The 12,440-nt window shown below is 38.6% G+C and overlaps 1 protein-coding gene across 1 annotated transcript; it reads left to right on the forward strand.

The window, feature by feature from the left end:
- Positions 1 to 875: 875 nt before the first annotated feature.
- Positions 876 to 9,190, forward strand: LOC126817390 (alpha-methylacyl-CoA racemase). The gene is made up of 7 exons (XM_050544357.1): positions 876 to 979; positions 1,753 to 1,876; positions 2,830 to 2,968; positions 3,674 to 3,817; positions 5,798 to 5,980; positions 6,319 to 6,483; positions 8,746 to 9,190. The coding sequence occupies exons 2-7, from the start codon at positions 1,769 to 1,771 to the stop codon at positions 9,147 to 9,149; spliced, it is 1,143 nt and encodes a 380-aa protein (XP_050400314.1). The 5' UTR covers positions 876 to 979; positions 1,753 to 1,768; the 3' UTR covers positions 9,150 to 9,190.
- The last annotated feature ends 3,250 nt before the right edge of the window (positions 9,191 to 12,440 follow it).

The following is a 12,440-nucleotide window of genomic DNA, read 5'->3' on the forward strand; positions in this document are numbered from 1 at the left end:
TTCCAATATATACACGGGACCTCGGTTTTTCGTCTCATCCGAAGGACTAGACAGCTGTCCTTGTCAGGACCTCCATTCTGCACCACTGACAAAAGGAAGGTTTTTTTATAAGCTATATTTTTTTTCAGATTTGTATCTGAATAGGAATTATGGAACAAAGTTCTATCACATATGTGATAATGACTGACACCAATATAGACCGATTTTTATTTTTTTATTCAGATTATTGTCTAATTTCACTGGGGAGCCACGGTGGCTAAGTGAGTAATACGCTGGCTCGCTAGACTGGAGGTCGCTTGTTCGATCCCTGCATTGACCGAGAATGTTTATCGGTATTTTCCGACGTGATTCCCCTTGTCAGTGGTGCAGGACGGAGGGCCTGAAAAGGACAGCTGTCTAGTCGTTCGGATGGTACGAAAACCCGAGGTCTCGTGTAGACATTGGCATGCACATTAAAGATCCCTTGGCTGTTAGAATTCGATATAAGTGTAGGTCATAGTGCCGCTGCCCGGGCAAAATTTCCCTTCCAGCACACTGTATGGCGTATGCCCGTCTTAATTAGCCCAGTCGGAGCAGAAAAGTAGGACGTTAAACCCATTTCATTTCTTATTATTCAAGTACGTGACGATCAATAAATAATACACTATGTGGTCAGTCAATGTAAACATTTTAGTTGTTAGCCAATTTTACTGATTGTTGATTGGGCGCTATCTGGTAAAGTTATGTAGCTTCATTTTTCGGGCCTAAACATTGCTTTTTCGTGTGCGTCAAAATTGACCGACTTCGACAGGAGTTGAATTATTCAGTTTAGAGGTTTAAAGGGAGATTACCCAAAAACAAAAATGTAGTTGTCTCCCTTATATCACAAATTCAATTCTGAGTTAAATTTAGAATTATCGTGTTACTCGTTCTGACAAGACCAAAGTTCACTGTAAAACTCCCATCGAGCTACCACGACCAAACATTCTTCTTTATATAGGTATTTTCATGACATTGCTAATGAAGATGGACATACGCCATACAGTGTGCTGTGGCCTACCTTACCTGTTTTATTGAATTCCAACTACCAAGAAGATAGATATCTTTTACGTAGGCTACATGCCAATATGTACATGGGACCTCGATTTTCCATACCATCCGATCGACTATATACATTGTCCCTCTGTCCTGTATCAATGTCAAGGAAAAACCCTGCAAGAAAATCCTGATGAACTTTCTCAACCAACACTGGGTGGGATCGAACACCCGACCTCCAGGCTAGCAAGCCAACATCTTACTCACTGACCCCCCCCCCCCCCCCCCCCCCACAATGAAACCACGTCATTTGTCCATTAAAGACAGCGATGGCCGAATGGTTAGTGCGTGCACGCTGTATCATAAGGTCTGTCATTGAGTGAATTGGCATGGTTTTCGATTCCCCAGTTGCATGTGACAAGGAGTAGGGACGCCTGTCCAACCTGATGGGTTTTCTCTGGGTCCTCTGGTGGTTTCCTCCCACTGCTAAAAATCCTTATGCAAAAGTGAATTGTTGAAATAGAATTGAAAATTGAACCATATGTTTGTGTCGAGTGGACATGCAAAAACTCATGCTGAAAACTAGCTGAAGGGAAGCTAAAACTCATGGGGCGCAAAACCCTGGGGATGCAAAAGTTCTAAACCCATGACGCAAAGTGCATCATTGCATCTCCTTTACTTAGCCCCTGGTTTAGTAACAGATGATTTTAAATATATCTCTTGTGTTTTCTATTTCAGAAACCAGAATCCGAGAATGGCATTAAAAGGCATCAAAGTTATAGAAATGGCTGGATTGGCGCCAGCACCGTTTTGTGGAATGATTTTGTCCGATTTTGGTGCAAGAGTTATAAGAGTAGATAGGGTAATTCGGTTGTTAGTTTAGAAATATAGGGAGCATGCAGATGTTTAGCTGTGGAAACCGAAATACCCGCCATATGAACCAGGAGGTTGGATCTGTTCCTCGTCTTGTTCAAGTTGGGAAGTTGAAGCCATGCCACTTATCTAAATCAGTGTGTTGGGTGTGTGCAGTGGATCATAAGGTCTCTCATTAAGTCAAGAGACGTGATTCCCTGCTTGTACGTGACAAGGAGTAGGGTCGCCTGTCCAACCTCGTTGGTTTTCTCTGGGTCCTCCGGTTTCCTCCCACTGCTAAAGACCCCTACACGCAAGTGAATTATTGAAATAAAATGGAACCATGTGTTAGTCCAAAAATGACCTAAGTTGTGTTGAGTGGACGTTGAACCTAATTTCTCTCTCACTCTATTATCTACCCCCCCCCCCCCCCCCCTTAGACTTTTCACTAATTTGATTGCAGCCGTAAGGAAAATTTGAAATTGGTCTTGTATTCTATGGATGTTTGGGGGGGGGGGGGGGGGGGATGGCCGAATGGTTAGCATGTGTGCGCTGTATCATAAAGTCTGTCATTACGTCAACTGGCGCTGTATCATAAAGTCTGTCATTAAGTCAACTGGCGTGGTTTCGATTCCCCGGTTGTACGTGACAAGGAGTAGGGTTGCCTGTCCAATCTCATGATGGGTTTTCTCCGGGTCCTCATGCAAGTTTCCTCTGGACTTAAACCCTATCTCTCTCTCTCTCTCTCTCTCTCTCTCTTTTGTCAGGTATTTATAACCTGATTTCTCCAAGGCAGTCAAGGAAAGTGCCTAGTCAAGTAGTCGTTCAGATAGAACGGAAAACAGATTTATAGCATTTTAAAAATTCTTGGAGAGTTGAAAATCAAAATAAGAGTGTAGCACAGCTGTCGGCTGTCAGGAACTGTCGTCAAGGCCAAATATCTCTCATTTTATTGTATTGCAGCCTAAAACACTGATGAATGCCGATCGTTTGAGTCGAGGTAAACAATCAATAGCGGTTGATTTAAAGAAACACGAAGGTAGAGAGGTAGTACGCAAATTATGTCAGACTGCTGACGTACTATTAGAACCCTTCAGACCAGGTTAGTACTTTTAACCAGGGCAGCACCAGCATCTTTGGCCATTTTATAAATCTTTGTGGAGTCAAACATCTGCATTTACCATCACCAACTCCTTGAGGACTAATCCCATGTGAAGTTTTGCTCTGGAATTGTTGGGGGTGGAGGGGGGTATCCCCACATTTAAATCCATTGCAACCTTTCATAAGAGCATTCAGGTATTTTTCATGAAACACCCCCCACCCATACCAAACCATATTTGGCTATGTATTACCTATTATACAATTACCAATGCATCTTACAAAGATATCTCGGAATCACCTATAGCCAATGAATGATCACGCTACCTAATATTAATGAAATGAAATGGGGTTTAACGTCCTACTTTCTGCACTGGGCTAATGAAGAGGTTCATACACCATGCTGTGTGGTATGAGGGAAATTTTGCCCAAACAGCAGCACTATGGCCTACTCTTATATCGAATTCCAACTGTCAAGGGATGTTTTACGTGCACGCCAATGTGTACACAGAACCTCTTTTTTTTTTCGTCCCATCCAAACGACTAGACAGCTGTCCTTGTCAGGACCTCCGTCCTGCACCACTGACAAGGGAAAACCACACTGGAAAAACCCAAGAAAATTTCTCTGCCAACCCGGGAGCTAACCTGAGGCCTGAGACCCCTAGCTTATAAAATATTTTATTAAATTGATGTGTTTTTATATGTTCAGGTGTAATGGAGAAGCTAGGATTAGGACCAGAGAGATTAATGAAGGATAATACAAGTTTAATTTATGCTAGATTGACAGGTTATGGACAGAATGGTTGTTTATCACATCAAGCTGGTCATGATATTAATTATATAGCTACTTCGGGTTAGTTCTACAATTTTATACTCTTCTATCAGATCATCCATTCTGCCCTGAATTGGCTAAATACACGCTCCAGATCATTTCCAATACCAGAAGCAATTTTTTGCTTGTGATTTTTAAAATTAGAAGCAAAAACAAAGTGTAACAAGCAAAAACTTTCAGTAAATCTAAAATTAATACAACATTTTTCTGCCTGGTGCCAAATGGAAGTATTGGAACAGAATTTGATCGTTTGGATCCATTTAACCACCACTTATTCACAAATGTGTATTTTATTGGTTTTTGCATTGACAAAATGTGGTAATCGTTGTTTAGACCAAAATACTACGTCAGTCAGTAGTATTTTAGTTACGTCTGTGTAAACCGTGTGAAATGGCCCGTTCGCCTTCTTAGGGTCAACACAGTTAGGGATAACATGATTGGTCAATAATATCACATGGTTTCAGTTTTGCATATATTATTTGTCGGGAAGGTGACATATTGTTATTTCATTGGTTAAGTTACGCGTGGCGGATTATATCTGGTCTCTTAGTTGAGACTTGGAGTTTGTTAAAGGAAAGTGAGTCTATACGCAAAATGGCGTCTTACGTATAATTTTATCTCAAACATTTTCAACCTTTTCACAGAATTAAGCTATAAAAAAATTAAAGTTTTCATATTTTAGTACGTTTTTTGCGTCTTTGCGTCCGCTAATTTTGAAGCCTGTTAACGTCCTATTTTTCTGCATATTCTGCAACCTCAGTCTGATTAGAATACAAATCTATAAAATTTCATTTCGTTTTTTTATAGTTTCGATGGCCTCCACTACTTGAAGATGTGAGCAGTTGTAGTGGGAGGTCGCGTCAGGGGTCATACGAGCGACTTTTGACCCTATGATGTCAGATATTTGATTAACTAATCAGCGTTGATGTTTCTAGTGGGATACCCACAGTTCCATGCATTGAACGCCAAGAACTGGCTTCAACAGACCGTTTCATTGGCTAATCCTTCACATTATCTAGAATGTGGGTTATATAACAACTCTTCCAGATCCTAGTGTTGTAAAGACAAGTAAAACGAAATTTTGAACTATAAAAAAATGAAACGAAATAGGATCTGTGTTTTAATCAGATTGTGACTTGTCTATGTCTAAATACACGCTAATGTGTACTTAAATTTATTATTTAGCGTTTAATTAAGAAAAGAAAATCAAAGTATCAACCTTAGGTAATCTCTTGGATTAAAAACAAACCGATCAAAAGGTTTTAACCAACAGGTGACACTTAACTTGATTATGTCATCTGCTGCTGAAATGAAATGAAATGGGGTTTAACGTCCTACTGTTCTGCTCCTAAACTGGGCTAAACTATGTCATACAGTGTGCTAGGAGGGAAATTTTGCCCGGACAGCGGCACTACGGCCTACTCTTATATCGAATTCCAACTGTCATGGGATCTTTAACGTGCACGCCAATGTGTAAACGGGACCTCGTTATTTTGTCTCATCCGAATGACTAGACAGCTGTACTTGTCAGACCCTCCATCCTGCATCACTGACAAGGGGGAACCACGCCAGAAAATCTGGATGAACTTTCTCGGCCAATGCAGGGATCGAACACCCGACCTCCAGGCTAGCGAGCCAGCGTCTTACCCACATAGCCACCATCTGCAAAGGAAATTGAATGCTGAGAGATAGAATTGAACGATGTTTAAAATGATATTGCTTTGAGATTGATATTCCTTTTAGAGATTCAATTTTCACAATATTGTAGTTTACAAGGGATTCCAAATTCTTCAATTTTTACAGGTGTGTTATATATTACAGGTGTTAGTTACAGGTGTGTTATATATTACAGATGTTTTATATATCACAGGTGTGTTATATATCACAGGAGTGTGTTATATATCACAGGTGTGGTGTTATATTTCAGGTGTGTTGTTATATTATAGGTGTGTTATATATTACAGGTGTGTTAATTATCATGTGTGTTGTTGTATCTTACAGGTGTGTTATCAAGTTTAGGAAGAAAGGGAAGTAAGCCCCATGCTCCTATTAATCTTGTTGCTGATTTTGCTGGAGGTGGTATGACCTGTGCTCTAGGTATAATGATGGCGTTGTTTGAAAGAAATACGTCTGGATTAGGTCAGGTGATAGATACCAGTATGGTCGAAGGTTCCGCATATATATGTAAGTAGGAAATAGAATGAAATGAGGTTTAACGTCTACTTTTCAGTATCTACTGGCCTAATAAAAAGAGAAATGGAGTTTAACTTCCACTCGACACAAACTAGGTCGTTTCTAGACTAACATATGGTTTAATTCTATTTCAATAATTTGCTTACGCATAGGGGTCTTTAGCAACGTGTGTAAACCCACGAGGTTGGACAGACGACAACCAGGGAATCGAAACTACAACAGTTGACTCAATGACAGACCCTATGATACAACGCGCAAGCGCTAACTATATTTTATGTTCTTAAATATCTATTTAGCAAAGTTTTGTTTTGTTTTGTTTTTTTATTTAGCCAAGTTTCTGTGGTCTACTAGAGACATGATGATCTGGGGTAAAGAAAAGGGAGATAATTACCTTGATGGTGGTGCAGCTTTCTACGATACGTATAAAACATCTGATGATAAATATATGGCTGTTGGCTCGTTAGAACCACAGTTCTTCATACAATTATTGAAAGGTAATTAACAACGAGGATCTTAATCAACTGATTATTACGGTGGCCTATTGGTGCAATTCATATAAGGTTTCCACCACAGAGAAAGGATTTTTTCATGGTTGTTTTTTTATTTACCAGTTTTCATTGTGAAAGACTTGTTCATTGTATTGCGAGAGAGAGAGAGAGAAATGGGGTTTAACGTCCACTCGACACAAACTAGGTCATTTCGGGACTAACATATGGTTTTTAATTTTATTTCAATAATTCGCTTGCACGTAGGGGTCTTTAGCAGTGGGAGGAAACCGAAGGACGCGGAGAAAACCCACGAGGTTGGACAGGCGACCCTACTCCTTGTCACGTACAACCGGGGAATCGAAACCATGCCAGTTGACTCAATGACAGGCATTATGATACAGCGCGCACGTGCTATCCATTCGGCCATCCAACTGCCCCTCATTGTATTGCAGAGTGAATGGTTCTAGAAAAAGGTATATGAATCAGCATCTGCTGTCATAAATCAGGGCTCGAACTAGTGGGCAACATGAACGAAATAGACGTCCAACCACCGCTGATTTCACCCTCCAAAGAACCTAGGGTGAAGTTGAAGTCGCCCTCGTGTCGCCGTATATTTATTGAAGGGCAAAAATATTCTGGAAACAGATTTACTGTATGTAAACAAACACGTGTGACTCAATGTGAGGCTCAAAGGGAAATGTGAAAATCAATCTATTTTCGGCTGAGTCACGAAGAGTCGATTAATTTCCAGCTAAGACTTGACAGTCATATATGTATAATATACATGTAAATCAATCTACTCTCAGCTCAATCACACAGTGTTGATTATTACTTGTCAATCAACGAGAATCCGCTTGTATTGAATATAGATTCATTCAGTAATTAGCATATTAAAACTGAAGGGGACGTTGTTGGGTATAATATTACAGACAATTGCCATTACCAGAGGTAATCCTCTGTATACAGAAGAGTATCCAATTTTGATGAAACTTAAAGGACAATATTGGTGTCAGTCATTATCACATATGTGATAGAACTGGTTAAACATGTTCCAAATTTAATTTTAACACAGAGATCATTGCTACGATAGATGCATAATGAAGGTTTCAACAATTGGAAGTGACAAACGCAAAAGGAAAACACAAGTTACCCTTCCATATAGCTGACACAAGTGACTACAGATACACTGGCGAATTTCTGCTCACTAATAATTCCTTCGAAGACCAAAAGTTGTTATATGAGACTGTAAGAGGATATCTGACAATTCAAAAAAGTAAATGAATGTCATTAGATAAGAGAATACGAGAAAAATAGAAAAAGTTTGTACATTCCCTTGTTTTTATTCATTCTATACTTAATAAAAACATGGTAATGCACAGACTTTTTATACGCCCACATTTTCATGTGGAAGTATATTGTCGTCGCCCCCGTCCGTCCGTCCACAATTGTTTGTGAACAGTCTACAGCTCACAATTTTTATCCGATTTCAATGAAACTTGAAATATAGGTTTATCACCCTAAGATCTCGGTTCCTTTCGATGTTGGCATGTATCGGACCGTAACTTCATGGATTATGGCCCCTGATTGTACGAAAAATCACGTTTTTAGCTTGTGAACACTGTAGAGGTCACAATTTTTATCTGATTTGTTTTAAACTTGAAATGTATGCTTATAACCCAAAGATCTTGGTTCCTTTTGATATTCGTGCATATCAGAACGTAACTTCCTGAATAATGGCCCCTGATTGTACAAAAAATCGCGTTTTTAGCTTGTGGACCCTATAGAGGTCATAATTTTTATCCGATTTAAAAAAACGTTTATCATATCACCGTTACACCCTAAGGATGACCGAGTTCGAATTTCGTGAAAATTGTCACAAAACTGACAGACAAAATGGCCGCCCCTCGTTCTCAAATTGCGTAAAAATATGGTATATCAAGGTTGTGGACCCTATAGAGGTCACAATTTTTATCCGATTTTGTTGAAACTTGAAATGTAAGTTTATAACCCAAAGATCTCGGTTCCTTTCGATATTTGAACATATCGAATTGTGATTTCCTGAATTATGGCCCTTGGAAAAATCACTTTCGTTTTAGCTTGTTTTCTATCCATCTCTCGAAAATGTGGGCGTATCCTGCCTGGCAGCCGCTGGTTCTATTTTTCTGTCGTGTTCTCTTTTCTAGTGACAGTCAATTCTTTTTATCCCAAATTTTAATTTTTCTCAAATTTATGAAATAAAAGTATTGTATTTTGCTTTTTTTTCCACAGGTTTGAACCTAGAATCGGAAGATATCACTCAATTTGATGATCAGAACGAAATGAAAAAAACATTCACACAGAAATTCGCCACAAAAACCAGAGACGAATGGACGGAAATATTTGAAAAATTAGACGCTTGTTGTACACCCGTATTAAGTTTAGACGAAGCCTCGTCACATCCACACAACGTGGAAAACAAAACATTTTTAAAATCCGACGATGGAAACGTGGAGCCAGGTCCAGCTCCGAAATTATCGAGGACACCTGCTGTAAATAAGTTATTACCGTTTCCAGTGATTGGTCAGGATAGTGTGGATATATTAAAGGAAATGGGTTATAATGAGAATAATATCGATAATTTAATCAAGAATAATATCGTAGAGCAGAACATGACGACAAAATCTAAACTCTGACATGAACATTAAATAAAGGATATATTTTTGTTATGGTTAAACACATGGTCACTTTGTTATTTATATGTAAAATTAGCATTGGAAGACATGTAGGCCCATAACACACAGCATGGCTTATGTCTGTCTTCATTAGCCAGGCCCAAGTTCACAAAGCATTCTCAGATGAAATTTAAGGTCCTACTGTTCTGCTCCGACTGGGCTAATGAAGACGAGCATACGCCATACAGTGTGCTATGAGGGAAATTTTGCCGGGGCAGCGACACTATACCCTACTCTTATATCAAATTCCAACTGCCAAAGGATCTTTTACGTGCACGCCAATGTACACACGGGACCTCAGTTTTCCGTTCCATCACAGCTGTCCTTGTCAGGCCCTCTGTCCTGTGCCACTAACAAGGGGGAACCACACCGGAAAATCTGGATGAACTTTCTCGGCCATTGCAGGAAACACCGGACCTCCAGGCTAGCAAGCCAGTGGCTTACCCGCCAATGTAATAAAATAAACAACCAAGTACTTAATTTAATGATTTAATTATGAGTTGAAAGTATTTTACATCGGAATCCAATTACAAAAAAATTTGTATATTTTATAATGGTCTAACTAGGTATAGTATAAATCTCTACAACCATATATATATATTATATATATACAACAATATTACATACCAAACAACATCACATAAACTTATCACTAGCCCCACCCCCTCCCCTAAAGTAAAAACAATTATTACTAGGCCTCCTCCTCATCTCACTAACACACCCACCCACCCTAAAATAAAAACAATAATGAGGACTCACTCCACTAATGATCACTAACCCCTCCCCACCCCCTAAAATAAAAAACAAATAATCATCACTAACCCCTCCCCACCCCGTAAAATAAGAACAAATAATCATCACTAACCCCACCCCCAAATAAACATTACTAACACCTCCCCTCCCCCCCCTTTAAATGTCATCGGAAAAGCTTTATAATTTTTTTAAATAATACAACTAATTATGTGAACATATCCTTTCCATAAGAATAACACGAACCTGAATGTCAATATTACCTGCAATAGGTAAATTTCAACTTTAGTAATTTTCGCCGTTCTCCATGGGTAGTGGTAACTATTCGTCAATAAACAATCTGTGACGTCATTTTAGTCCTTATGTTGACATAATTACTTGCTTTATTTAAAAATTTTTTTAAGCTTTTCCCATGACCTTTAACATAAAAACAATCATTACTAGCCCTCGTCCTCAACCCACTAATCATCACTAAGCCCCTCCCCCCACCCCCACCCCTAAAATAAAAACAAATAATCATTAGTAGCCCTCGGCCTCAACCCACTAATCATCACTAACCCCTCCCCCCACCCCTAAAATAAAAACAATCATTCCTAGCCCTCCTCCTCACCACACTAAATCAAAACAATTTTAATCACAATATTATTATTATTACACTTTCTACAAAATAAAACAATTTTATACATTGAAAGACATGAATATTAGCATATTATATATTAGATATTATTTTATGATCAGTAGTGGAATACCGCGATTTATCAGTGAAATAAAAGTGTTATTCCACTGGCTAGTTGTTTTTACCTAAAATGATTGAAAAATCATAAAATAAATAGAACATTTGTTGTTTTGTCGTGAATAACATATTTTATTTCATCTCTAAGCAAGAAAACGTTTATATTTTCACTCATGCTACGCATTCGTGAAAATATAAGTTTTCTTGCTTCTCGATGAAATAAAATATGTTATTCAAGACAAAACGACAAATATCCTCTATATATTGATTCTTGAAGGTATAATATAAAAGTTCAGGACCCGATTACTCGAAGCCCATGTTAAGTTATGTGTATAGTCTTATAGAGCTATAAAGATTTCTGAATTAACCCTTTTGAACAGATTCACAAAAACTTTAACTAAAATATTTTAAATAAGTTATGTGTACTGTTTTATAGAGCTGTAAACATTTCTGAATTAACTCTTTTGCAACTGGAATCAGATTCACAAAAACTTTAACTAAAACATTTTAAAAAGAAAGCTGCAAAACAAATCAACAGCAGAAACGTTTCACATCACAAGTTATTATCACTGTAGTTTTGACAAGATGTGTGCATTATGGTAACCAGGGCACTGTATATTCAAGACTTTGCCTCGCTTTCCCATTTTTAAATTAAAATTTTAAATGGCGAACCGTTCTAATCTAGTAAAAATCTTGAGTATCCAATGCCATCGAGAGTTGATTATGATTTTGTTTTGTTAATAAATGTCTAATTAATAGTTTAGATATCATTTCAGGCCTAAAGAAAGACCCGCAATAGGAAGATTTAGCTCTTGCATAATGTAGGTTTAAGAGAGATTAAATCCTAATGACAGTCATGTTTTGTTTTTAAAGAGGATGAAAAAAAACAAGGATTCCGAGTCCTCTACATTTACATCAGTTGCTGACGAAATTTGCATAGAGAAAACACAAAAGATTATAATTGGCCTGTTATGCATAATTCATATAACACATAAACTATAACACAACCATTTATATGGAATACATTCACTGTGCTAGAGATAGAGAGGGCCACTCGACACAAACATGGTCATTTCGCGACTAACATATGGTTCAATTTTAATTCAATAATTTCCTTGCGCGTAGGGGTCTTTAGCAGTGGGAGGAAATCAGAGAACCCGGATAAAAACCCCCGTCCTGCCTCACTGACAAAAGGGAACCATGCCAGAAAATCTGGTTGAACTTTTTCAGCCAATGCAGGGATCGAACACCCGACAACCAGGCTAGCGAGCCAGCGTCTTACCCACTTAGCCACTGTGACCCCACCAGTAAGAGAAAGATGGTAGACTAAATATTGCGTTATATGTAGAGAGAGAAAGAAATAGGGTTTAACGTCCACTCGACACAAACTAGGTCATTTCGGGACTAACATATGGTTTAATTTAATTTCAATAATTCGCTTGCGCGTAGGGGTCTTTAGCAGTAGGAGGAAACCGGAGGACCCGGAGAAAACCCACGAGGATGGACAGGTGACCCTACTCCATGTCACATACAACCGTGGATTCAAAACCACGCCAGTTGACTCAATGACAGGCTTTATGATACAGCACGCATGTGCTAATCATTCAGCCATCCACCCCCCCCCCCCCCCCCCCCGAGTTATTTGTATTACAAACAGTGATAGTATGCTATATAAATGGCCGAGATTTTTACTCAATTCTAAATGACTCTCAAGGATTAAAATTATAGCCTTGTTCATATTAAAACAATATTTTTTTTTAAAGAAAATT

The sequence above is a fragment of the Patella vulgata genome, chromosome 4 (assembly GCF_932274485.2).
Source record: "Patella vulgata chromosome 4, xgPatVulg1.2, whole genome shotgun sequence".
NCBI lineage: Eukaryota > Metazoa > Mollusca > Gastropoda > Patellidae > Patella > Patella vulgata.